Below are 27,463 nucleotides of genomic sequence, written 5' to 3'. Positions count from 1 at the left end.
TCCCGCTGGGCCATGGCTCTCGCAGTGTCGCCAACGAAAGAGTTTTCCTCTTGGGACACTCTTTGAACGCCTCCGCCCAACCAGCGTGCATGCGAATACAGGCCCGAGGATAAGAAAAAAAAAGGGAAAACAACACTACCTCACTTCGCGGCGAGAGTAAATATAAAAAAGAGAACTTCTATAGGAAAGTGGAGTAGATAAATAAAAATGAACGAAGGCCATGCTACGTCCTCCTTCAGACAATTCAGTGCCGTGGAAGTCACACAGTGACACCACGTCCTGAAGTACAGTTGAACCCCTTTATGAGAGCCATGCTATGAGCTGCGATTCATGTATTTTATAGGAGATGTCTCTAATGAGCAAGGTACCCCGTTTGCATTTTGTTATCAACCTGTATTTTACTGTAGGAACAGTGGTGTCTCTCATAAGTATATCAGTGTCTCTCATAAGGGGTTTGACCATATTAGCAAATAAAATAACCAACGTTATCAAAAAAAGAATTGAAAGCCGACCAGCTTGCACCTATTCGTTCGCGCTGACCCATGTGAAGTGATGCATCCAAATTGATTTCGTAGCCACGTCACGTAATTTGCGTTTTCTTGTTTTAGCCACTAAATTATAGTACCGTTAACTTGCTGTAAGGACAACTTTTATCTTCCTTAGTGTCTTTCTCTTTTCTGAGCACGCCCCCTCCGGCATACACATATATTTTACATGCATACTGCAAGAAAAGTAAGGCAGTTTCGCACAAAAGGTGCCAAGCCTCAATAGGGTCCAGAACTGGACAGCCCTCTTCGTTTCTCTTCGGTTTTCTTTTCCTTTTCTCCTCTCGTTCTTTCTCTTTAGTCTTCCAGTGTCTTCAGCCTTTTATCTGTCTATTTGAATTTTTCCTGCTATTCCTTTCTCCTTCCTTTTGATCTCTTTTTATTATTCACTTGCTTCCTCTTCTTTTCCTACTTTTTATACGTGGTTGTACCTACGTTACGCGAAGCCTTGACAGCATACGACAACCTGAAATCCCCGTAAAGAGCTCCCCACTCATAAGTACGTTTATAACCCCTCTTGTATATTCTCGCTGTCTCTGGATACTGAGCAGAGCTTGGCCAATCAGACAGGCAAGAACTGTTAAACGCGCACTTTCGGTGTGGTATTGCCACCACTTCACATCGTGGTTTGAGTGTTTTCTTCGTTCTGTTTCGAGCATTTATTGGCATATTGGCAGAGAGAGAGAGACAAACATTATTTGATAAATGCGGAGAATTCTTTTCCAAGCAAGCAGATATATATGAATGTCAAGTGTCTTTGGTTCATAAGACCACGAATTCATATATATATATATATATATATATATATATATATATATATATATATATATATATATATATATATATATATATAGAGAGAGAGAGAGAGAGAGAGAGAGAGAGAGATAGATAGATAGATAGATAGATAGATAGATAGATAGATAGATAGATAGATAGATAGATAGATAGATAGATAGATAGATAGATAGATAGATAGATAGATAGATAGATAGATAGATAGATAGATAGATAGATAGATAGATAGATAGATAGATAGATAGATAGATAGATAGATAGATAGATAGATAGATAGATAGATAGATAGATAGATAGATAGATAGATAGATAGATAGATAGATAGATAGATAGATAGATAGATAGATAGATAGATAGATAGATAGATAGATAGATAGATAGATAGATAGATAGATAGATAGATAGATAGATAGATAGATAGATAGATAGATAGATAGATAGATAGATAGATAGATAGATAGATAGATAGATAGATAGATACGCTCAAGGTCGCCGAAGTTCGCTAAGAAATGCTTCGCATTTAATAATACGCTAGACAACACAATCGGCTCGCACCTGTTCTCACAAACGGTTCCAACGTGAAAACATGAACGGTTGCAGCGGTGAATTCCGGTAGGTCTTAGTTTTAGGGGCGAAGCTTCTTATAGCGGCCCCCATTCGTCCCTCGCAGCCGTGTAGTATGTAACAAATATAACATTTTGACCTCCAAGGTGCTGCCGGTGAGAGATTTCTTCTGTGCTTTGTTGAAAAATGAAAAAAATAGTGCTGAATTTACATCCCAATGGCTGGTAATGGGGAATGAGAGACAGGAGCATTCGGCTTTTAGTTAACGCGCACGCTGCGATCTCCATTAACAGCCATTGGCATGTACATTGAGCACTATCTGACAAGAAAGGGTTGCTACGTTATACTCGCTGGGCGTAACCTCCTTGGTTTTAGAAAGGTTTCAACATTTTCAACATGTTCAACAAAAAAGAAATTTTCAACATACGCGTATTTTACGCCACATTGTAGGGGCGCAATTACACTTCAGCCGCATGACCAAGGCAGCACAGCCTACTGATTAAAAACGTTTCTTCGGCATCTTCAGAATGTGTTTCAAAGCTTCAGTGATGCTGCTTGAATCCAGTGCTGCAGGTTTAATGACTTTGAAGGGCACTTTACTTTTAAAAGTTCCAACTTTTGTTTCTGCAAACACGACAAAAGACTTGCCTGCAAATAGTTACATAGTTACCAGGCTGTGGCCACAGCAGACTCACTAGTTATACTAAGCCTGCCCCTTACGCAATGCACTTAAGAACGCGTGCCCCCTGGCTCTCCAATAATCGCCAACGTTTTACATCCGAGATTGCTTGCGACTGCTCACCGAAACAAAAAAAGGCACTCAATCATGGAAGACTCCTAAGCACAATGACGGAAGTAAGTTGATGGCTGCCGGAATATTTACCCTATTACACAATGTAGCTGCACTTAAATAACTATACGACGACGGTATCTCTGGCCGGAAGATGCAGAAAAGACGCATGAGTGAATCCTTCCGTTTCCTGTAAATCTGTGGTCATAGATAACCGACAAAAGGTCACCTGTCACAATGAAGCCCGCTGAGAAAATCTTGAAAGGTGTTTCCACCGTGCTTGAAGGATTAAAGATGATGGAAGTGGAAACGTGGGCCTGTACTTTATACGAAGCCGGAAAATTATGCATGCCACCTGCTGAGCAATGAAAGCAATTTCCAACGCGAACATTATCGAACGATTAATCATCTTAGCGCCTTGCTCGGTTCCACTTTTTCGCCTACATAGCATGTCGGGTTACGCTCTTCGCAGAGAAGGTAGAAGAATGATCCCTACGTCACTTCTCCAAGAAAAGAGGGTCTGAAGGGTAACAGGGACATAAATAACAATGCACCATGTGAGCGCAGAGCTACGCCGAGCTTTGACGCCATGCCGGCACAGTAGATGACAAACATTAGATAAAGCATTCTACTTTGGAGTTGTCAGGTTGTTGTTAGTCGTCATTTCGAAATCCATTATCTAGCCATGCTATGGTCACATTAGCCATAGTTTAGTTAAATCATGGAACTCCGAATTCAGTTAGTTATGTGGGGTTTAACGTCCCAAAACCACCATATGATTATGAGAGATGCCTTAGTGGAGGGCTTCGGAAATTCAGACCACCTATAGGGTTCTTTAACGTGCACCCAAATCTGAGCACACGGGCCTACAACGTTTCTGCCTCCATCCATGGAACTCCGATGAGCGTATGGTCGACTACGTTAAGAAAACTACGTAAGCAAGAGAGACATGGCAGCGAGCAGATATTAGGGGAATAGCATGAGCACCGTTGCTCTTGGGGCCTTCTCGACAGGAGACGCCGAGCCACCAGATGAAGCTTGGTACGCTGTCTCATGATCCGCGCATAATAATGACCCTAATAATAATAATAATAATAATAATAATAATAATAATAATAATAATAATAATAATAATAATAATAATAATAATAATAATAATAATAATAATAATAATAATAATAATAATAATTTACGGTTTCACGAACCAAGAAACGATTTGATCACGGGAGACGCTGTAGTGTGTGGGGGGGGGATATCTGGTGTTCTCTATCGTGCACTGACGTCATCGCCCAGTACACGAGCATGTACCGTTGTGCCCCCATCGAAATGCGACTGCCGCGGCTGGGATCGAACCCGCGACTTTTTGATCAGCAGTCGAACGCTGTTATCGCTTCATCATCACCGAACACACCAGCCCACTTTTGCTCACTGGCATACCTTTCAGCGTCTTGTCTCCCTCTATGCAATTCTCCCGAAGTGTAATTTCCCGTCCTCCTTCTGGTCGTTGATACAGTGATTTTAGCGCGGCAAGCGGCATCTCTGCAGTGGTCAGCTATTTTGATGGAGAACGAGAGAGCAAAGGCAGTCTTCAGTCGAGCTTTCCTTGTGACAATGAAGTAAAGAAACTTCGTCTACATAGGCATTAGAAAATGTCGATAACAAACAAATCATTATCAAATAAGGGAAATCAATAGCGAAACGTTTTTTTTATTTCTTTTGCGAACCAGCCATTATGGGAATCTTAACGCTGGATATTCATTGTCATACTTCACGGTGTCCCTGCTACTTTCTATAGAAAAATGCATACCACCTGGACAGAATAATTTATCAATCACGAAATTAATAAAGGAACGATGATGGGAACAATCAGTTTACCACCACTCATTTTTGGCGCTGTCAGAAATGATTCAGTATTAACCTAACTGCACATATGACTTCTACAGCAGCTAACTGAAATACCTTCGTTCGTTCATTATTAGTTTTTTTTTTTCATTTTTAAACGTCATTGGCGATGTATAGTTTCCTTATATGTTCATATCTTCTTTCCATATATCTGTTCGTAAATGTTCCACTCTCTGCTTATTGCATGTTCCTGTATATTTTTTACACGTGCGCCCACTCCTGCCTAAGCGCTAACGAGCTGCAGTATGCATGTATAAATAAGTAAATAGTTACGCTAAATGGTAAACAGACAGTCACAGCCGACCTTAAGATGTAAAAATAATTTATTTGTTCAGTAATTTTAAAGACGCACGATATAACCGAGTTGCTTGATGCGAATCGATACTCATCACTCTTCATCTGCCCTTGTCATTAAGATCGCATCAAGGAAGCTCGTTACTGCGTCGCTTCATACAATGTATCCAAACTAACTTTGTTTTTTCTGTGGCGCTCCGCTTCAATCTCGCGCCCATTTGCCACAGCTGTTGTCCCTTTACGAATTAATAAATCGATGAAGGAGTTGTCAGACACCAGTTTCTGTGTCACTTCCTCTTTTTTTTTTTTTTGACTCATGGTGTTCTTCAGCGACATTAGTAAAGGGTAACGAGTATCATCTGATGTCAACTAGTATATCAAGCAAAATTATTTACAACGAACCCGATCATCTGACGCAATGTTTTCACGAACGTACAGAAACTTTGATACGCATTACAGAGCGCTCAACCATTTACTTAGCAACAGAGCACACACTTGAAAAGCCTGTGGTCTGTTGCTAAGTGTCTTAGCAACAGACGACAGACTAGTAAAGCTACAGATAGCGTATTCGTTTCGGCGAGGCGATTCTAAAAGCCCGTATATCGGCGGAGCGAACATTACTTTCATAGCTTCCTAATTGGCACGCCACTATTTCTAACACCTCTAGGGTACCTAGAGTGCATGCGGGAGTCCGAAGGTGCAACACAAGAAGCAGCTCTTGTGTTATAACCTCTCTCATTTTGTCCCATCCTTCAACACACTGTAAAAATGAACATATGCCGTCTACACCACCTGTCGAGGCGTCTATATAGTCCTATTGCATGGTTGTAAACAGTGGTAGATTCCATCAACATAATAAGGCGCTTGTAGTGACGTCATGGCGCGCAGACTCCACGCAGCCCAAATCTTGCCACGACCCTCTATGATCAAGTAACACCTTGCACTGCATTTGGGTGCACGTTAAAGAACCCCAGGTGGTCGAAATTTCCGGAGCCCTCCACTACGGCGTCTCTCATAATCATATGGTGGTTTTGGGACGTTAAACCCCACATATCAATCTATCAATCAATCATCTTGCACTGCGGTTGCAAGTCTGCCTCTGACCACAGCATGTCGGGAAGCCTCCCGTGAGAAGCTCTCCGATTTCGCCATTTTCAGTTCAGATAGCGTGTTTTAATTCATAGTGAGAGCGGCTGTACACGTTTAAGACGCCTGAAATGTAAAGACTGCTTGCTCTTTAGACCCAGCTATTCCAAAGTCACTTATCCATGTTCCTAAGTTACGAAGAAAGGGTTGCCTCGCGGGATGTACTGGTATAACACGGTCCAGTCGGTGAGACAGTCATTCATTCCATCGACAAGTGCCGGGCTATATTGCGCATGTGTTGTTTTTACAAGGTGCGATTCGCGTATATGTCTGATCGCGGACAAAGGACAATAAGGCTGCCGCACGAACACTTTCAGAAGAGATAAAAACATGAAAGTTTCTGCCAATGCGGAGCAGCGAGCTAGGCGTCAGAAATAGCGCGCAGTGTATCAGATTGAAGACGATTAAAAATAATTGTGTAGGGCACTGACCGTCTTACCTACACTTATGGGGACATTAACGTTATGCACTCTGCGGCTTAGGTGAAGCAGAAAACGGGGTGCACGTTAAAGAACTCCAAGTGGTCGAAATTTCCGGAGCCCTCCACTACGGCGTCTCTCATAATCATATGGTGGTTTTGGGACGTTAAACCCCACATATCAGTCAATCAAGCAGAAAACGCTATGTAGCTTCATAAACTGCGTTTCGCATATCACTCCTATAACGGGCACTTAACGTAAATCTGTCCAAAACCTTCGACCGCCAACGCGCCGCGCGCTGGACGTAACGATGATGGGGAGTGGTTATGGAAGATACTGCACCGCTGACTGGAAAGTCAAGGTGACACTGAGGAACGCAGGAAAAAAAAACATTCGGTGATCACGCCGTCACATTTTCCTAAAGAGCCCATCTTTTTATTGGGCGTAGGAGATATTTTGAGCCACGCAACAACGATCTGAATCGCGCCGGCCTTGTGAAACTGCTGCACAACCGTGCGTCGTAAAATGACGCGACTGCATGCGCGGCCGTTAAGCGCGAGGGTTGACCTGAGCTCTCGTGACATTTATGCTTCCCTTTGACCTAATTTCCGTCGTGCAACAGGCGCTGAACCGTGCTCCCAATTAGGGCTGAAGGAGTTGCGCCTTTTCTTTTCCTCAGCCCATCTCTTTCTTCTTTCTCTCACACTAATGTCAACCCTTTCCAGCGACAGTTAAACGACTGGCTCGAGTATCGGTCTTTTCACTTATCCCCTCAAATTGACAGTTCTTGGCACTTTGACATTTAAAACAGGCAGGCTTGTCAAGTTCCTCAGCTTACGTGTCAAGCATTTTCGTTGAATCAGCTGGCTAGTTCGAACTGACTATCTCGGTGCTCTTTTTTTTTTTTTTGCTATTATCCTGCACTGCATGATATTACCGCGCGAACATATCGGGTAGAATTTAAGCATTAGATTGTCACACATAGTAATATTTGGTCATAAAATACTGAGAAGTACCACTGCACCTGTTTTTGTCGAGTAATTCAACCATCGATGATAATTATAAAACACTCATGCATTTTCAGCCATGTCTAACAAACAGCGTTGACAAATTCGAATGTACAAAACGAAGTATTACGTATTTATAGTGTGTTCAAAACTTTTTGCCTTTTTGTTATTCCGTTCATTTGTGGACAAAAACGCACTCGCCGATCCTCAGACCATTTATTATGGGCTCGACCACTTAAAAAATCCCAGGTGGTCGACATTTCCGGACCCCTCCACAACGACGTCTCTCGTAATCACATAGCCAAAAGTGGACAATGACGCCTCCCGCGGCTCACGCGTGACTCAACTGTACGACTTCCCCCAAACTAATGGCACGAGTTTCTATGGCGCGTTGGAACCATGGCGCACAGTTGTTCATGTCAGGATAAATCCTCTTAAAACAGACCGTAAGTGTCACGCAACTAAACAGAAAAAAAATGTGCACGAAAGGGAAAACTAGTGTCTTGTTAATTCCAACCAGAGTTGCCAACCTCAGAACAAAGGCTTCCCAGAAAAAAATGTTTACGACAGAGTAAAAGGACAAGCAATCTGGTGCAGCAAAAAAAAAAGTCGAAGTTGACTCGCCCCGTTGTAAGAGGGGATGTCAAGGCATTCAGTGGAACAGAATAAAAAAAAACAGCCACCTGTCGGAGGCAAAGGAATTCAAATCCGATGGAGGCGTATACAGACAGCTGCAGAGATAACTGAAGGTATGCCGAAATGAACAGGGCGGGAAATAGACGAAGACGGTAGCGTTACAGGAGTAGTAAATAGCATTATAAAGTAAAGGAGGCTGAATAAGGTGCCCCGTAATAATATAGCAGATCTTATACTGCAGGTAGGCTACAAGGAGAGCACTTCTTTGAGTCAGTCGGGGATACATGTTGCACTGCACCAGCGGGAAAAAATTTTAAAATATGGTGAGTCGGGATCTGAGCGAGTCCGATTGAGAATCTGAGGACGAGCAAAGAATGTAGGAAAGTGTGTTCCAGCTCTACAAACGTGAAATCCGGGGAGGGACAAAATGTGCAGTCTTCTTCTTCTCCCATTAAGTGTAGCGCCTACCCACTGTGAGGAATTGGTCGAGAATTGAATAGTTTTATAAAGTGGTATAAAGTATAAGAATGACGGAGGTCATAAAAGAAAGATTGCAGATTATCTACAAAATCATGGTGCTTAGTCTAATGCTTTGTTTGTTTGTTTGTATCCTCTAATCCATGGCTCGTACCCACTCTGGGGGATTGGCCAAGAGAACATGTAGTCTCATATGGACGATAACTGCATTATTGCTTACAACGAAAAAAAAAAGGGGGGGGGGGGAGTTGTATAGTGAAGACAGTATGTTAAAAAAGAAAAGAAAGAAACCAAAGATTTAGATAGTGAGAAAAAAGATTCAACAACAAAGTAGACACTAATAGCTACAACTTGATTTTGGGAGCCGACAGACAGCTGGTTTTGCCAAACCCGATTAATTTGGTATGTCACGGATTTATCCAGAATTGAAAATTACTTTTCGACCCGGTTTTTTTTTTAGTATCTGTTAACGTGGGCTTTATGTTGAAAAACGTTTAGAGTCTTGAATAAAATTACACACCGCATCGAATGCATTTCTGTGGCAATTTCCCAAAACAGAGGCACCAAAACTTAGAACACAGAAAAAGTCTAATGCATATATCTTTCTTCTTTTTTTCTTTTTCTTTTTCTTCTTCCTGCATATCTTCTTCCTCTTCCACTTTCTCTCCTCCTCTTCCTCCTCTCCCTCCTCTTATTCCTCTTCCACTTCTTCCTGCATATTTTTTCTTCTTCTTCTTCTTCTTCTTCTTCTTCTTCTTCTTCTTCTTCTTCTTCTTCTTCTTCTTCTTCTTCTTCTTCTTCTTCTTCTTCTTCTTCTTCTTCTTCTTCTTCTTCTTCCCTGCATGCCCGGTTTCATTTCCTTACGGCATGTAGAGAATGGCGGTTTAGCTCCACTGACGTTGACGTGTATTCCTTGAGCTTACTGTTGCCTCCCTCAGTTTTAGTGGACCGGTAGCGAGTAGTGGGATTTACCCAATTTTCGTGGCCCATACCCATTTTTACGGGGGACCGTGATTACATGACACGTCATGAGGACCGGAGATATCGACAAGCCGAGCCCCATGTGGAGAAAAGGACGATCCGCCGTCCCCATGACGAAGCCCATCGTTGACCTCTGCTTTATTCGAACATACCCAAAAACTCGGTCCACTCGTACTGCCTTGACCCCACTGCCCTTCTTCGTCATCTTTAAGTCGGCGCCGCGCACACTTCCAACACCCCTAAGGTGCTCCTCCTAAAAACCACAGACAAGAGAGCACGGGAGATGAATAAACGTTTGTTTTCTGTGTGTATCTCTCTCTCTCTCTCTCTCGTTGTGTGTGTGGGGGGGGGGGGGGCTATCATCATTGCAGTTTTTTGTGAGAGTGCTAGAATTCGGACTAACAAACTCTCAGCCTTATTTATAGTTAACTACGGCGAAAAAAAAAAAGACTGGGCACAAAAGTATAGCCACATCATACACCGAACGGCGGCTTTGCGTTTGTTTACCATAACTCCAAGGCAAATCCATCGTTTTTTTTTTTTACATCACAGTCGATGGTATCGATCTCCTCTAACCCCGCCGCCAAAGCTTCCTGCCTCTAAGGCGGCTTCGTACTGCCTGCGATCTCGGAGGTATTCGAAGGTTTCCGCAACTCACGTGGTCTCGCGGTGCCTCCGGGAACGGCCTAACCTTGATCAAGCAACGATGGCACGTAATTACGTCATCGCATGACGTCACGTCATGTGACGTCATCGTAAGAAAACATTTTGGTGACCTGGAACACCACATCCATATGACGCCGTATGACGACGTCATCAAGGCGTCATCATAGGAAGTCCATCCATCCATCATATCCATATGACGCCATATGACGACGTGATCATGGCGTCATCATTGGAAGTCCAATGATTGATATAATGACGTTATCACTTGATGATGACTCTTACATCACTCGTGTTGATGCCGAGGCCAACAACGACGTCACTTTTCGCGTTTGACGAGGCGTCTAGATCATTCGCCTGAACATAAAAAAAAAAACATCCTCGTCATGAAGCCGCAGCATTCATACATGCGCAAGTCCGTACCCGAAACTGACTATCAGTGTTGTAAATGCAGGAAACGGACGGAACAGGAGCGCGTTATTTTTAATGCCAGTACTATTTTCCTATGTTCTGTTGTTGTTGATGTTGTTTTTGTTTTTGTTTTTGTTGTTGTTGTTGTTGTTGTTGTTGTTGTTGTTGTTGTTGTTGTTGTTGTTGTTGTTGTTGTTGTTGTTGTTGTTGTTGTTGTTGTTGTTGTTGTTGTTGTTGTTGTTGTTGTATTCACCAATCCGCTCACACGGGCTCAAAATAAAGAGCAGGGCAGCACCAACCGTTACTCTTTTTCAAATGGGATGTCAATGGTGATTTATCATTTAGCGGGTACTCAATAAACAACAATCGCTGTCGATTCGAGTCCTCTTGCTGTGCTTTAGACATGCCTCAGTTTTTTAATAACATGTCTTGTTCGCTTGTAATGACCAAGAAGTCAATTACACACAAAAAGCTTGACGATGACGAATTGCACTACGCCAGCAGTTTTCCGGCAAAAGCAAGAAATATATCAAGGTGGCAATGCGGGCTAGCTGCTCATTTTTGTTCCACAAATGGGGCGCACTGAGAAACGGGACGTATTCATCTTAGCGAGAACTTCTCTAATGTGGACAACCATTCTGTTTTTAAGGCGAGACAAAACCTTATCTGTGTAAACGTATATGTGCGTTGCTTCTTCAATAAACTTCCAGTTGCGAGTTTTGCGCCGGCGTCATCATGTGCCCCGTTCGTTTTTCTTTCTTTTGTTGTTGCTTGCAGTATTATGAGCAAAAGATTAATTTTTTTTTTATTTTCGTGATACGAACCGGAGATGTTACGAATGGTGAAAGGCACCGAATGACAAGGCTTGTTTCGCGCGCTTTTCGAACTTGACCGCGTTTATGGCCCAATAGAAGCGCTGAATAACGACTCATTTAAAATTCGCAAATCTCGGCATGTAGCGATTACATGGAATATAAAATATGGGTCGTTCGCACGTGGAATGCCATTTTACAGCCTTCGCTTTCTGTTGTCCATGATACAGATGCAAAAATGAAAGCGTCGTAGCACCATCTTGTCCATGCAAGTTGACACGACTTTCGAATTGCATCCCGTTTTTTTACGCTCTGTTAGTGGTAATGAATCTCACCACGTGTTATCTACAGTAGAGTATTCCTTCAACATGCCCGTGCCCCCCTCCGAGCGAAATAATAACAAAGCAACATCCACAGACACGCGCGCGGTGAAGTGCTGCATGCAGCATTTGCCACGTGGAAAAAAGCAGGAGGATGACGTTTAGCGTCAATCCTTTTTTGCGGGTACAACGTACAGTGTGCGACTCAGATTAGCCGTACTGCGCACGACAAACAGGAAATGGGACGAGTAAATTAAGCCAATGGGTTTTTTTATGCATACGATAAATATTGTTACAAATTAATGTTACGAATTGATGTTGGTGAACAAGGGGGAAAAATAACCAGCTTGTTTTCCGAGCTATATTTTTTTTTCATGCATATAATCTGTCTATAAGAACCGACGTTGATACTACGTGAAATTCGATTTCCTAGTAATGTCAGGTGAGCCTTTTTTTTCGCTGTTTTTGCCTGTGCGTTCCGTGTTGGTCCACATTAAAGAACCAAGCCATTAACGAAGAGAGAGAAGAAGATCAAGCGATCACTGAACTTTCGCCGCGTTTTGTTGCAGCCTTCATCTATGGCCGATTCACGACAAGCGCTCAACCTTCCCAAGAAGACTCGTGCAGGGGAACGTCAAGGCGCCGGGGCACTGTGGAAAGATGGGACCGCGCCACAGCAGAACGGCCTTGTGTCAAGCGTCATCAGCGAGGACCTTGCGAGCGAAGCCTCCTGCCAAGCGTACAGCTGTCATGCCTATGCGCTCTGTCTCCTGACCGTCGCTGTCGTCACGACAATCGCTCTCATTCGCGTGACGCATTGGGCGGCCATGACCGCGTATCCCGACGACGACCCCTTAGCGCCGATGACGTTGGCACCGCGGCATCTACTCGTGGGCCAGCGAGAGGTGTACGAACAAAAACCACCTCAAGCAGCGATCGCTGCTGGTCTCGGCAGCCAGCCGTTTCTGAAAGACGCGACTGCAAGCGCACTGCCCAGCACAACGACTGTAACTGCCGCAGCGGATACCACGCCCTCAAAACAGTCCACGTTGGCCGAGGGACTCACACATGAAAGAGCGTTAATTTCGGACGAACGCACTGAGAGTCGCTTGAAAAGAAAAGTGTGGGTCGTCAAATCAACGCACGGTCCAATCATAGGGAAAGTCACTGACATCAGAGGGAAAGAGGTTGCCGAATTCAGAGGCATTCCTTATGCCGACAGATTGGACCGAAGGCGCCGCTTTGAAAAGCCTCGCCCCGCGATGCCGTGGAAACGCGTTCTGAGAGCTTTCCGAAACGGACCGTCGTGCTATCAACCGGGGCCTGCCCGTGACCATCCGGTCTTTGACGCAGCCTCGCAATCAGAGAACTGCCTCCACGTCAACACGTGGATTCCTCTGTGCGCGCCTTCTCAGCCGCACTGTTCACAGCGGACGATCGTCGTGTATTTCCACGGAGGCAACCTACGTCGCGGCAGTAACTCGATGCCTGTCTACGACGGCGCTGTACTGAGCGCCGTGGGCCAGGTAATCGTGGCCGTTCCCAACTACAGGCTCGGTGTGTTCGGCTTCCTCAGCCACAAGGTTAACGGCACGCACGAGAACCTGGGCCTCCTGGACCAAGTCATGGCGCTCGAGTGGGTCGTGAACAACAGCGAAGCCCTCGGCGGCAGCCGCGACAACATCGTCGTTTACGGCCACGACTGGGGCGCCTACACGGCAAGCCTGTTTCTCGTCTCACCCGCGCTGCAGCAGCGTTTTCGCATCACGAGAGCGATCCTGGGCAGCGGCTCGCTGCTGCTTCCCTCGCGCTTCGCGAGCAACGACTCTCACTGGCAAAGTTTCCTGCAGACGCTCGGCTGTGGCGCACGCTTCTTCGACGACACGCTGTCGTGTTTGCGGAGGGCCCGGGTCGAGCAGCTGCTGGTTGCTCAGTCTCGATACCCGGGATCCGTGGGAGTAGTCCACCCTCACCTCTTGCTTCCTCGACAGCCCGGCCAATTTCTGCGCTTAGCGCACAACTTCAGCCGAGTCCAATTGCTGTTCACGAGTACGTCGCTAGAGGGACTCGGCGCGCTCGACAAGGTGACCTCCGGCGTCAGTGACCGAGAAGCCACCGCCGGAGCTCTTTCGCCCGAGCATCTTTTAGCCAGGGCCGGCCTCCACAATGGTGGTCACGAATTCGACGAATCACTCGCACTCCAACGAGGCAGTATTCGGGAGTGCTACGAGCTAGCACCAAACAAAACCCAGTACGGATCGGCGTTCGCCGTCAGTTTCCTGGGCGACGTGCTCTTCAACTGCCCCTTGGTGCTCTTTGCTCGTCGCATGTGCCAGAGCGGCGTGCAGGCTTTTCACGTCATCGTGGGTCAAAAGCCTCGCTTCTGGAACCCGACTTCAAGCTTCCAGACAGGAGCTTCCCACATGGACGACTTGTACTTCGCCTTCGGCGTCCCCATATCGCAGAGACTCAATCGCGATAGCCGTGCGAGCGCTTACGAGGCCGACATATTGGTGCGAGAGGCCGCCTATTCCCGGCGACTCATCCGGTTCGTTACCGACTTCGCCAAGAACGGAGCCGACGCTCAGTATGTGAAAGACTTTGCACGGCCGTACTGTGAGGGCGCGCGGTCGACGGAGATGTTCCAAGGCGTTCACACTGTGTCCGCTTGGAGAATCCAACAGTGCGAGGTGCAAAACAAGTATGTCAGATACATTTGACAGTAGAAGAAATCCTAATGCGTTAAGGTCTCATTCGCAACTCAGTAACTTCTAGCGCGATCTTTGCTAAAACAGCTCGATATATTAAAATATGTCCTTCCTCACGCTTTATTCTTTGTCTGCGCTTTACTTTCAATTAAAAATGACAAAGAGGCCACCGCGGTGTTTATACACTGATCAAGCAACCAAAGAAAATCGGTTAAGCTAATACAATATATATATATATATATATATATATATATATATATATATATATATATATATATATATATATATATATATATATATATATATATATATATATATACATGCTAAAACCAGCAGTTTAGGCGCCTAGTAAACAAGTTGAATACAACGTGAGATACATGTCTGCGCAAGCTGTTGAGTGAAATCAACATATCACTAGCGAACCTTACACTAAAATGTCTTAAGTGACAAAAGTAGCACAGTGATGTCCATAAACAAGGTTAAATTAGTTAACAGGGCATCTGTACAAAGGCTATCTATCTATCTATCTATCTATCTATCTATCTATCTATCTATCTATCTATCTATCTATCTATCTATGTAGTTAGCAAGCTATCAACCATTCTTTCAATCATTCTTTTTCATTCTTTCTGTCAAGAAAAGAAGTGTGCGTTCAATGACTCGTTTTTTTTGTTAAACACAGTAATAATGAGACCTAACAAATCTCTTTCATTCATTATTTATTTGTTTGTTTATTTATATATTTATTTCTTTACTTGTTTCTGCTCCCTCCCCTTTTCTAACACTTCTTAGCCCCACCCCTTTCTTTTTTTCGCTAAATTATCAAAAACGTCACAGTTTTGTCGCAGAGGCGAAGCAATGATTGCGACAGCAACAAATTGGAATGTCACAAGAACAATGGTAAGCAGATCAAAACGTGTTTCTCGCTGCTCACGCACAAATGACTCACGTAACGTACCCACAGGTACAAATGAATGCGAAGTGTCTCAGTTGTTACTTCGCCGTGTTGAAAAAAAACACGCCCTTTTCGCAAACGGATACTGTGCAGCGAGTGCAGGGACCTTTGTGCGCCCGGTAACTACAACAAAATCGTTCCAGTTAAAGCCCAAAGCGTACGATTCTCCCCACCCCGAAATAAGCGCGTACACGCATGAGAATCCATCCCCCACCCCCGCCTTTCTCTCTCCGCGGGGCAAATAACACGTGGAAGATGAGAGCGCCAGCCGCGTCGTGACAATCTGAACCACCTCACTGATAATGCTGAAAACACGATAGTTTTCCCGAGACGGCCAGTGGTCGATAAAAATAGTTTGCCGTTTCAACGCTGAAGGAGGTACTCCTTCGTGGCTCAGTGGCTAACGCCTCGCACTCACAAGCAAGATGCCTGACGTTCTGCGCACCGGAGACTTTTTCTGGATTATTTTATGGTTGAAGCCGCTAAAGCCGTGGGTCAATCCCGCCTAAATCGTACGTGGCCGCCTAGTTCGATGACTCACTCAGCAGGTGCGGACGAACGGACTGACAGGCACACAGACGGACAGACGATTCACGGTTTTTCAATAAAACCGTCCGAAGCTTCACCCCACTCATCATCATTCACTCCGTGGATATGCTATGATTTGTTTTCTTTCTTGCGCTTTCATGAATATAGATACATATACATATACGGTGAATGACGGCGGACGTCGACGCCAGCGGCAAAATCCAGCCGAAAGTGTCCACATAATTGTTATCGCAATAATAACTGTATATAACAACTTTCATATCGATGTGTTTTTTTTAATCAGCCCTTTTGCTGTCAGAGGGAACAGAGTTGGAGAGGGGGGAGGGGGCTAACCGAGAGCATCCATGTCTCGTAAATACCTCCGCCATGGCGGCGATGGCGACGATAGTGCAGGCGTAAGACGCGTACATTTTTAGCCTTCGTCCCAAGTGGCATCGCTCTCATGCCACCAGGTCTGCACGAACGAAGACGCACGCAAGCACGCACGCTCGTTTGCCCAGACGTACGCCCACACGTGTACGGGTCGGCTTCCATCTCAGCGCACGATATATCTCGGCGCAAACATGTAAGCTTTCTCGAAAACGTGAGCCTAATGTTTACCTATGGGCCCACCGCAACGACAGCTGCTTTCGGCGAGCCATATCTCGAGGCTAAATAGACCGCGTCGTTTATATATAGATCTTGCGAACGTTCTGGCCGGATTAATCTTCCTTTTTTTCCCCTTTTTGCTCAGCTCCATCAGGACGATCTCTTTAGTGTTTTTTTTGTATAATGTGGATTTATTTATGTATACATATTGCTGCGGCGCGGGCCTGACAAATTCCAGGTCGGGGTGAAAGCTGAACAAGCCGTCACGCCTTCGAATAAATAGTATTTCGGGTGTTAAGAAAAAAATAATAAAACAGTTAAGAAAGAAGCGGAAAGGAGAGCTTGTTGATTCAGGCGAATCCTCGCGAACGAGAAATGTGGTGTTGTTTGAGTGTCCTTCGGTTGATCTTCATCGGACGAGAGCGACGGGAAAAGCACAGGCCCTGGAAAAACATCGCAAACTGTGTGGCAATCTGGGCGTAATGGCTTCACTGCGCGTGGCACAACAGCTGCCGTGTAAATGAAGAAAGAGAAAGATAAGAAGAGATACATCTTGCTTATCCGCATTGCAACGTTTATCGATAAGTTTGGGGTTTCGAGTGTGCACGGAGGCGCGTTAGAATAAAACAATTTCGAAAACCTCCATCATTGGCTCTATATTTTGGGTTGGTATGTTTGCAGAAACAGCTGTTATTATGAATATTAATCATAGTATTATTATTGTATTATTATTATTATATTATTACTACAAATGATGAACCATACACACGTCTTTCCTTCTGATAAGCACTATGATGCTTTTTATCGCGGACGACAAATTTTCGAAGCAATTATTGTTTGACTGATTGATTGACTAAGCGATCAATCGGTTTATTAATTAATGATTAATTAATAATATATTATTATAATTTATCAATTAATTAACTTTTCATGGCCTGGTTAATTGATTAATTACCTGATTACTTGCTTGCTTGATTGATTGATTGATTGATTGATTGATTGATTGATTTATTGATTGATTGATTGATTGATTGATTGATTGATTGATTGATTGATTGATTGATTGATTGATTGATTGATTGATTGATTGATTGATTGATTGATTGATTGATAATACTGGTTATCTTTTCAGTACCCATTTCTGTGTCGATGCAAAAGCGCTCATAGACTGGCTGATGAGCGCAGCTGCAGAACAACTTCGAGAGGATTCGAGATATTCCGATCATTTTCGGTTACTGCGTTTTTATCACGTCATCAGACATTTTGCCTCTGAGCAGGTGTCATCAGACTGCGGCAAGCTAACGCCACCAAACTGACGCGAGTCTCTACGATGTCCCTGAAGAGGATTTGTGAACACGTTCGCGTAGCGCCATCTCTCGAAGGCGACAGCAGTGGCTTGCCGTAACTGAATGGGAATTGGGCTGAAAAAATCATAGCTGATGAACAAAACTGGTTACCGTGAGTGATTCCCGGTTTTACGCAGCAGATGCCCATTGGGACGTTCTGCGAAAATTACGAGGTCGCATTACACACCACGTGGCTTCCCAAGCTGTTCAATTTATTGGTGGGGCAACTGCAGAGTACGTAACACATTGCACAACAGCGCTGAAACGTACAAATAAACGCCCTTCTGCTGGTAAGCGGCCCTGCTTAATTGACTTCATGCTTCGACACTTTTCTTTTTCAGCAGCCGCACAGAAATACCTGAGTCAATGGCAACAACGCGTTTACCGATTAGATGGAAATAAAGGGGCATTTGCAGTCCACTTTTCACCTAGTTCCTAGTTAGCTAGGAGGAGTATACCTTACCGGACAGCCCCGTTTACACATCAGTACGCTAACATCGTCCCGTACCTGTGCGGAAGGACTGCTTTCTGCGTAGCGTGCGTTCCAGAGGCACATTTCCGTATCATTTGCTTACGCCGGCTGCCTGGGACGCTCTGTAGTTATTCCTGACAGCCACTTCTTCCGAGTGGCATGCATACGGCCACAAGGAGCCAATGTATGTGATGCACTGCGCAACCAGACGCCAGCGATCGTTGGGCCACAAATATGGGGACGTTAATGCTGGCCTTTAATATGTATGTAACGTGTAAAGCTGTCATATTCTATCGGGCAAAGAAGCATATAATCATCATAAAACAAACTCGAAACAAGCGGAAATTTAATCAACTTTCTCATTAGTGAAAGTATTTCTAATTACAAATAAACAATGATACTCAAATATGATGGGGAGCTCAAGGAATCACGTGAACAAAAAAATTTTGTACAGCCGAAACATGCGCAGCCACGAACAAAAGCACGCATTTAATTTTAACATTACCTCCAAGATTATCTTCATTAAGTTGAATATTTGCCATGCACGTTTGCCAATGCGTGATTAACGTGGCTTGTTGATTCCCCTCCCGTACGTTTGACTGCAACACTCAACTACACGGTGTCAACGAGAAGTGCGCTATCGGTGCGCGACCAGCGCGCTATTGGTGAACGTTTTAGGTAACTATATTTGTTCAAAAAAACCCGGGCCTGTCACTGTCAAAGTTAAAGCTGGAAGAGCGGCCTTTGCAAAGCCGTTTTTCAACACTCTTTGGTATAGCTGCTGCAAGCACACATTCAGGGTACCCACTACGCCACGAATCCTTGTGTAGTATTGTAGGCACTCACTATATATCTCATCCGTCGTCATTCTTCGAAAAAGCGTGGTACCCGCTGCGCACTTGCAAGGAACATTGTGCAACTTTTTTGTCTTGTGGCTGATGACCATGACGAATTGTGTCAGAAACCTATATGCATCAGATCAAGCACTAACATTTGCTAGGCAGTCTCTACTTTTTCTATTATATAAACTTCAATATTCAAAAACTGAGCAATATTTTATAAAACTACTCAATTTCTCTCCAATCTCCCACAGTGGGTATGCGCCATGGGCAATAGGTGAACAAGAACAACAACAAGCTTTCGTAGTACCCAGAATTCCCCACAGTGGGTATGCGCAACACTAATTGGGTGAACAAGAGCAAGCTTTTGCAAAGGGCTGGAGCATTCGACGACTTACTCGTTGAGCAATTCGCATTATGTGACATCCGATTATCCCTTTGCTGCTCTAAAACACTTTATTACTCATATTAACGCAATTCCTTTCCCGACATCAAGCCTGCTAAAGCCAGTGTGCAAAGGAGTTTCATGCTACATTGGCACTCACGCGCGTCAGACGCAGGAATATTGTGCTCCGAAGGAGCGGTGTTTGCTTTTGCACAGACTACACTCGGCGACCACTTTTCTGGCACTGAAAAGAAAGCTACAGAGACGGAAATTCTGCACATGTAGCACTACGCGAAGTAGTCCGTTCTGGCACGCGTCTTGTAACGCTGTGCAAAGTGACTGGGGCGCACCATCAGCGTTTCATGTAGACGCAGACGCCGCTTGACGTTCGAGGTGCACGTAAAAAGGTGGAACTTTTTCACGCGTTCAAAAAGTGCGAAGTCACAACAGATAAATAAAAAAACGAATATCTTACAGGTGTGAGCAACGTCCTGTCGCAAATAGCTCCACGTATTTGGATTTCACGTTGAAAATTCGGGCCCTACTTTAGAATTACATTAACTGGCGGTATTATGCACGTGATTTGGCTCCGTAGCTTTCCATTCAGTGCCAAGAAAAGTTGTCGTCGAGCATAGCCGCGCTAATAGAATTATCAAAGATCAAGACGCAGGATACCAGATTATTTTGCCACCTCTGCACTGTGTTTTTACACCGTGATTTGCGAGGCATCCTATACCGAGTTGATGATTTCCGAGACGCGCTCGGTCTTACGGGTCCGCTGCCGTAGATGCTGGCCCTGGGGGCCTATCAGATAAATCATGTCTGTGCTGTCACCATGAGCAACGCGAACGCCACGAAACGCTTGCTGGATGTGAAGGAGCTGCATCGTCGTAGACCCGCAGGATCAGCAGGTGCGGCTGCACCTTCATCAATTGCTCTACGGTGTCGAGGATGAAGACGTGCGAACGGCGTTGGCAGCTTTTGGGAAGGTTATGAAAGTCACCCGGGAGCACTGGCGCGCCCAAGGAGTCAGTGACAAGGGTCAACCACACGATCTCAGCTTCTTAAGCTCAAGAGAGGCATGGCGGTTGAATACCTCCCACATCAAATCAGGGTAGCTGGTGAATTGGCCCTCGTGGTTGCACCTGGTCGGTCAATGCAGTGTTTGCGCTGCCAAAGTATGGGCCATGTTAGAAGAGAGTGTAAGGTACTCAGATGCTCACACTGTCATCGGTTCAGCCACAGTGAAGACGCGGGCATGCGTACGTACGCATCAGCGATTGGTCCCGCCGAAGAAGACACTACGGATATGGTGATGGACGCCAACGATGCCGAGGACATGGCGAAAGGGACAGGTGACGTTGTGAACTCTGATGCTTCAGTGAGTAGAGCTGCACCGATTGGTGGTGATGAGCTAACAGCACAAGCCGGCAAGGAACCTGGGGAGGTTGTTCAAGAGGCAGCCTGCCAAACCGAAGAAGGCTACACAAGCACGCCAACGAAGGTACCAGAGCCGGTGGAATCAACAGAACAACTATCACTGACAACCGAGAGCCCCAATGTCGGGGCCCCAAGCGAAACACCCCACAAAAGGGAGCGAGGTGTCCATCAGAAAGAATGAAGATGGGCCACCTGCGAAGGCGTCTTCGTTCCGACGCAGCAGCACAAGGCTGCGTCCAAACCACGTGGTCCAAAACCAATTTCGAACAAGCACAAGCCGCCACTGGCCTCCAGTGGCACGGGTCCACCTGGAGGTTCTGGAGATGTCTAGCTCCATGCTAAATGCCGTTTCAAGTTTCAAGTTTCACGGCAGTTTCAAGTTTCAATTGTTGTTGTGGCTGAGCGATAGAGCACCTGATTACCATGCAGGGTGACCGTGTTGTATTGTCATTCCAACCAAAAAAAATATAATTTATTTTATTTGCATTATCCTTTTGCTCGTCGACAACGCTGATTTTCGACTCACAACCGATGACATCGGCACCGGAATTTCGACGAAGGGGGCTCTTCAACACTATCACGCTGAGAAAGGCCAATACAACAAAATATACTTTTCATTTGGTAGCGAAGTATATTCTTTTGTCCGACTTGTGTCTCACTATTTAAATTTATAAATTTATAACTTATCAGGTCCGCCACGTTCTAGCGTTTTCTAGTTTCCATTCTCACCGTACAAAAAGCTTCGTTTCTAACGGAAGTGTATGGTTCGTAGCCCAGGCCGACCACCCTCGTGTGATTAATAAGCTCGCTGAGCAGATTGGCAGCAGCTTCTTCCAATAACCCGCTTTGCCTCACTAAATGCCTCACAAAAGTTCGTGTCCTGCGTCTGAAGAAGAGCCACTAAAATGCTAATGCTCTATAAATAATTTTCAGCGGAGAAATAAGAAAAAAGAAACAAATACTTCCACGTGCCCTATAGAGAACGTGCAGCGCTTAGTGGAGAGATTATGATCCACCATCTCTGTTTTCCATTTTAAGAACTAACTCATCACCCACCATGCTGCTGTACCGTACATATGTGAATTATTAAGACGAAAAAAGTAAATGCGTTTTAGGGAAAAGCAAGTAGTGGAAACAAGAACGTTTTGTAATAACTCCATTTCGAATACTCGGGACACACGGTTCTATTGGCTCTATACCTGCGGCACTGCGCCAAAAAAATGAGCGAAAAAACGGGGAATTGAGAAAGAAAAAGAAGGAAATTTGCAATGAAGCGCTAAGTGTGGTAGCATATCGGAGAGGAGCATAATCATGAAAAGGGGGCACATTCCGTTTCTCGATGTAACAAGATATCCGCCCAGCCAATTTCGCGTATTTCATCCGAGGTGGCACTCACCTTTCTTCAAATCTATTACCGTTCGCGAAGATGGCGTGGAGAAATATGCGCACGGTGTTAGCAGACGGATATCGCGAAAGAGCGCGAAGGCTGACTCGAGTTAAGCGAGTTAATATTGAGAGTTATTGAGCCTGCTTCCGCCTGACCCGTACATCCTGTTATATTAGGTTCGGATTCCGATTGTTCTTTTATTACAGTGAATAAAAAATCTAAAGTTGACGACACTGTAAGCATAAACTTTTAATCTCAATTCACCGGAGCGCGAGGAGAAGGAAACGCATGATGGCGACGGTAAAATTTCGACGTTTTGTTTACGATGAGAAGTATGGAAAAAACTGTTGAAGCGTTTCGTGCACCCTCCATGTTCACGGGGTTAAAATGAATCGTTCTTAACATTGCGCGTCCGCTAACGGTTACCCGGAACAACATTTTGTTTGTACGTTGACGAGAATCCCGTCTGCGGCGGCTGCATTTCCAATGGAAGCGGAAATGTTGTAGGCCCATGTGCTCCGATTTGGGTGCACGTTAAAGAACCCCGGGTGGTCGAAATCTCCGGAGCCCTCCACTACGGCGTCTCTCATAATTATATGGTGGTTTTGGGACGTTAAACCCCACATAGCGATCAATCAAATCATCGTTAACCAGAACGTTAAAAGGCCCACAAAACCCAACATTCGTTCATATTCTACGCTGTGAGGATTAATTCTTGGGTGTTCGCAAATATGCTGGCGAAATTTTAGCGCAGTTGTTCGAGCTTGATTCGTAACGAGCATTTTTTGTGGACAGGCGAGCGGCCCGACAGTCTCACAACAGTGAAACACTCGCGAGACATGACGCAAGAAGCCGCTTGCTTTGTGAGCAGCTGTATTCCAGTCGACGATTTCATTTAGCGATCAGCTGAGCATACAACGAAGCTATTTCAGCTTGCTTGAGTTTGGCATTCAGTAGTGAACCATTTGAAGCGGCTGAAACTTGGGTAGAAGACGGCTGCATGCACTTTATAAAGCACATCAAGGCGCGAATGCCATGTCAAAATGGCGGTCACCGGCGGTAGGCCGAAGCGTTCCCTCTCACCACGTCCTAATGGCGAAACCAGCCATTTTTAGGGCTCATTTTGCAATGAAATAATCTTTTGCAGTCTTTATTTTTGTCTAATATGTACAGAGAAAATAGACCCTCGACTTCTAGGTTTCTCTGAAAACCACAATTTGGTGACTGGTGACAGTGTCATAGCCCCTTTATTCATGGATTCTGCATGCGAACATCCGACCTTAGGTAAGTAGCTTTACGCTCCTATGATTAAGGATTCGCATTCAGTCGCCCCTTTCTCCTTCCGCAACGTCGGAATCACCAAGGCCTTATATAAATGTCCAAACAGGAAACAAATCTTCTGGCGCAAGCACAGATACTCAAGTCCCGCCTCCCTCACACGAATCATTTCTCCACAAAGAGAGAAAATTAGTTACGTGACTCCACTTTCATAACAACAAGGGGATTATAGAGTTGAGGAAGATTGTCTCTTTTTTTTGCATAAACCGATGGGAACGCGGCAGCTGGCCACGTCATCAGAACGTTCTGTCGTAATGTTTCACGCTATGCAAACTGCGTCATATCTGACAGTCCATTAATAAAAAGTGCACTACTTCAATACAGTGTTTTTGTGTACGCGTGGCTTCTTATTTTCTGAGTATATATTCCGTCCTAATGCTCTCAAGAGGGCGCTGAGTGCATTTCTTCGATCTTAATAATATACATCATCTTAAATGCATACGGTGCTGAAACAATGCTATGCACTGTATAGTGTATCTCAGTCTTCTATGTTATGACACATCTGCGCTCACTGTTCCCCAGCGTGAAAAAATACTGATCAACTATATGTCGCAATTATGGGAATACCATTACATTTACATTTACGTGCTATACAACGTAATATATGTTTAATACAGCGAATCATGACCTGCATCTGAGCACATGCTGCGACTGCTGTACAGGAGTCATGGTATAAGCGAAGTCAGGCAAGTGTAATGTAACACTTCTTGTCATGCACCCCCCCCTTTCCCTCACTTCGAGAGCGTTCGTTTCAAATGGGTTAAATGTTTCAGTGTGTTATATGTGTCTCCTAAGTTGATAACTTTTCCTCTTGGTTAACAACTTATTTTTTTTCTCACTGCAAATCTTGTACAAATGAAGCAGCCGAGGTAGTATAAACAACAACCTATCCACAATGAGCCATTATAACAGAACAGAACAAAATAAGGCTGTCTTCAATAAATTAAAATAACGAATTAAAAAAGACTTTCCATGCACAACGTTCGCGTTCGATTCAATGGCTCCGTATGTTCCCTAAACTCTAGTGACTGCTGCCTTATTTTATAATTCAGCTCACAAACTGTAAATCTACACAGTTTACCTCACACATTAAATGGCGCTAGATATAAACTGTATACCCATGAAATGTGAATATTAGCCGTCTCAGGCCTGGTAGCATTCACTTATTCTGGATGAGCCCGCGAAGTTTTTTTTTCTATATAACAGGGATGGTTGATGGCTCTGCCAGAGCTATAGCAATCACAATTTATTTCAAACGCACTCAAAATGCAAATATCCACGATGTCAAGAAAAATAACTGTTTCAACACCGGGAAAGAGCAAGAAATAATAAGAAGAAAAGTAAACAGAAACATTTTTTCTGGGTCAAAATAGAAACTGTATCCACATCGGTGATGTTTTACAAATTTATATTGAAGATTAAAGTCTTCATTCTGAAATTTTGGCTAGACGCCTATAGTTGCGCAAGCGTCCTCGAATAGTCGTGGAATTATGCAATATGGTGATTGCGAAAGCTTTTCCAGACCCCAAATCTCCTCGCACTCTCTAGCTACATTATAAAACAATGACGTCATCGAACCTGAGGCTACCTTCAGCAGTATCCAACTTGCTTCAAGCGTATTTTTGGAGTTGCGTCAGCTAGTATTACCGTCTCTAAACTATACATGCAAAGTACGGAGTTCAATCTAGCAGCGGCTCAGGGGCGTACCATCATCTTGAATCTTAAACAGTTGAGCCATAAGTAAGCTAGCCAGTTTTCCAACATTTCAAGCAGGGTTACGATTTGGCCATGGTTCCCAGTGAATAAACGTGAACATGACATGCAATTTGCAGTGTGGTTGCTATGAGTACTGCCATTCCTAGCTTACTTAGTGTCCAGTCTCCTCTTACCCTTTCCCCAACTGAAAGTAGCAAACCGCATGTTTATTTTCTAGTAAAGTTCCTGCTATTCTGCATTACAATTACAATTATCTCACTCTCTCTCGCTCTCTGTCTCATTAACGGACGTTAATTTGTTGGGACCTTTTTATTACTACGTACTTTCTTGTACGGGAGATAAGTTATAGGAGAGGCTATGAACTTTTCGGTTGGCCTACATGTCCTTCACTGTATATTGAGGCATATCAATAAAACTGCAGAACTTCGACCATGATAATGAACCAGTCGCTGTTCTTGTGGTGCGTTCACCTGGGTTGATTCCATAAAATTACACTGACACCGCCTATTTCTGTCTAGGTGATATTTCTTGTCGGAACACAGCCCACACTTGTATTGTATGAGGAGGTCTGAAATGGTGGGAACGCTGTCATTGTTATTGCATCGTTGTCACGGTCGTCGTTGTCGTTCTTCAGGGCATGCTTTGAAGCGACTAATCAGAGATCCACTTACGGAGGAGCACTCCTACCTGGATGTACAATTCAGCTTAACTTAACTGCAGTCTGCCTTGCGTGACGTACAGCAAAAAACTTCCTCAGGCCAAGATGATATCACTTACAGCATGTTGCGTAACCTCAGACCTTCGGGAAGCACGGCACTCTTGAGAATATATAAAAACAGTTGGAAAAGTGCGTTGGTGCCACTTTCTTGGAAGGTCGAAAAAGTAGTTTCGATTCTTAAACCCGGTAAGCCAGCCAGGAAGTGTGCTGTCATCCTTTCGATAAGTAAGCCTAATCAACTGCATTCGCAAAGTCATGGAGAAGATCTATTTCACCTAACTTCTATCCGCCTCTTCTTCTATCCTCTATCGACCACTGCAGTGGTGAATAGAAAATAGAAAATGTTTTACTGAGCAATTATCAAGTTTTACACTACGTCGCAGTACCTTAGACTTTGTTTTAGACCTTGTCACTCTAGTGAAGCATGAGAGGACATTCGGAACAATGACAGTTTCAGCTTTCCTAGACAGGCATGCCTTTGACACAGTTAGCCACGTACATGTTCTGTACGGGCTATACAGTCTGGGAATCTATGGACGCCTACTCCTTCGGACTTTTGATTGTTTGAATGGTCGAACTGTATTCATGATGGCGAGCACGGACAGCAGCCCATTACGAGGACTCAGAACAGGTGTACCTATACAGGGTGAATAAACCCTTAACTCTTTAATATAGTAATTCACAAACTGTCCACTATTCTACCATCATCCGTACATGTTTTGATGTACGCAGATTATATCTGCCACTGGTCGTCAGGACATGAACGCCGAGAAGTACAGGATCTGCTTCAAAAATGCGTGAATATAATTGTGAGTATTCTGACGGAATTCGACATGGACATTTCAGTAAAAAAATTCGCAGTACCGCCTTTTACCAAAAGATGTCACGGCCAGCTCAGTCTCTCGATCACCCAGATTGTAGCATGAAGCATCATTTTCCTGGCATAACAATGAACCACCTGCTAACCTGGGGCCCTCATATCTCTAAACATTGAAGAAGCTATCAATCGGAGACTCAATTTTCATCAATGTATTACAGGAACCAGATGGTGTGACACATCGGAATCATTTCTGAAGGTCCATAGAGTTCTAGTTCGACAAGACATCGCATATGAATTACCCGTGATGCAAAGTATGTCTCAAACAAATGAACGTAAGCTACACAACATCGTAGACTGCAGTCCTCGGATCTCCGTGGGCCTGTCACGGTCAAGTCACAGACACCTTGTAATCGCAGAATCAAAATGACCGCCCATTCAAT

At 44.5% G+C, this 27,463-nt stretch overlaps 2 protein-coding genes across 2 annotated transcripts in view; one reads left to right on the top strand and one right to left on the bottom strand.

The window, feature by feature from the left end:
* IA-2 (tyrosine phosphatase IA-2) overlaps window positions 1-27,463 on the bottom strand; it is a 624,632-nt gene that overhangs the window by 586,164 nt on the left and 11,005 nt on the right. The gene's annotated exons all lie outside the window — the stretch shown is intronic.
* On the top strand, window positions 12,344-14,532 carry LOC142769005 (para-nitrobenzyl esterase-like). The gene has a single exon (XM_075871749.1). The coding sequence runs from the start codon at window positions 12,590-12,592 to the stop codon at window positions 14,480-14,482; it is 1,893 nt and encodes a 630-aa protein (XP_075727864.1). The 5' UTR covers window positions 12,344-12,589; the 3' UTR covers window positions 14,483-14,532.

Source organism: Rhipicephalus microplus, chromosome 1 (genome assembly GCF_043290135.1).
Source record: "Rhipicephalus microplus isolate Deutch F79 chromosome 1, USDA_Rmic, whole genome shotgun sequence".
Lineage (NCBI taxonomy): Eukaryota > Metazoa > Arthropoda > Arachnida > Ixodida > Ixodidae > Rhipicephalus > Rhipicephalus microplus.
The sequence above is the reverse complement of the archived record's forward strand: the minus strand, read 5'-3'. Positions and strand labels throughout refer to the sequence as shown.

Excerpts from the sequence above, each read along its gene's own strand:
- LOC142769005 (XM_075871749.1), top strand. The coding sequence starts at position 12,590 with ATGACCGCGTATCCCGACGACGACCCCTTAGCGCCGATGACGTTGGCA.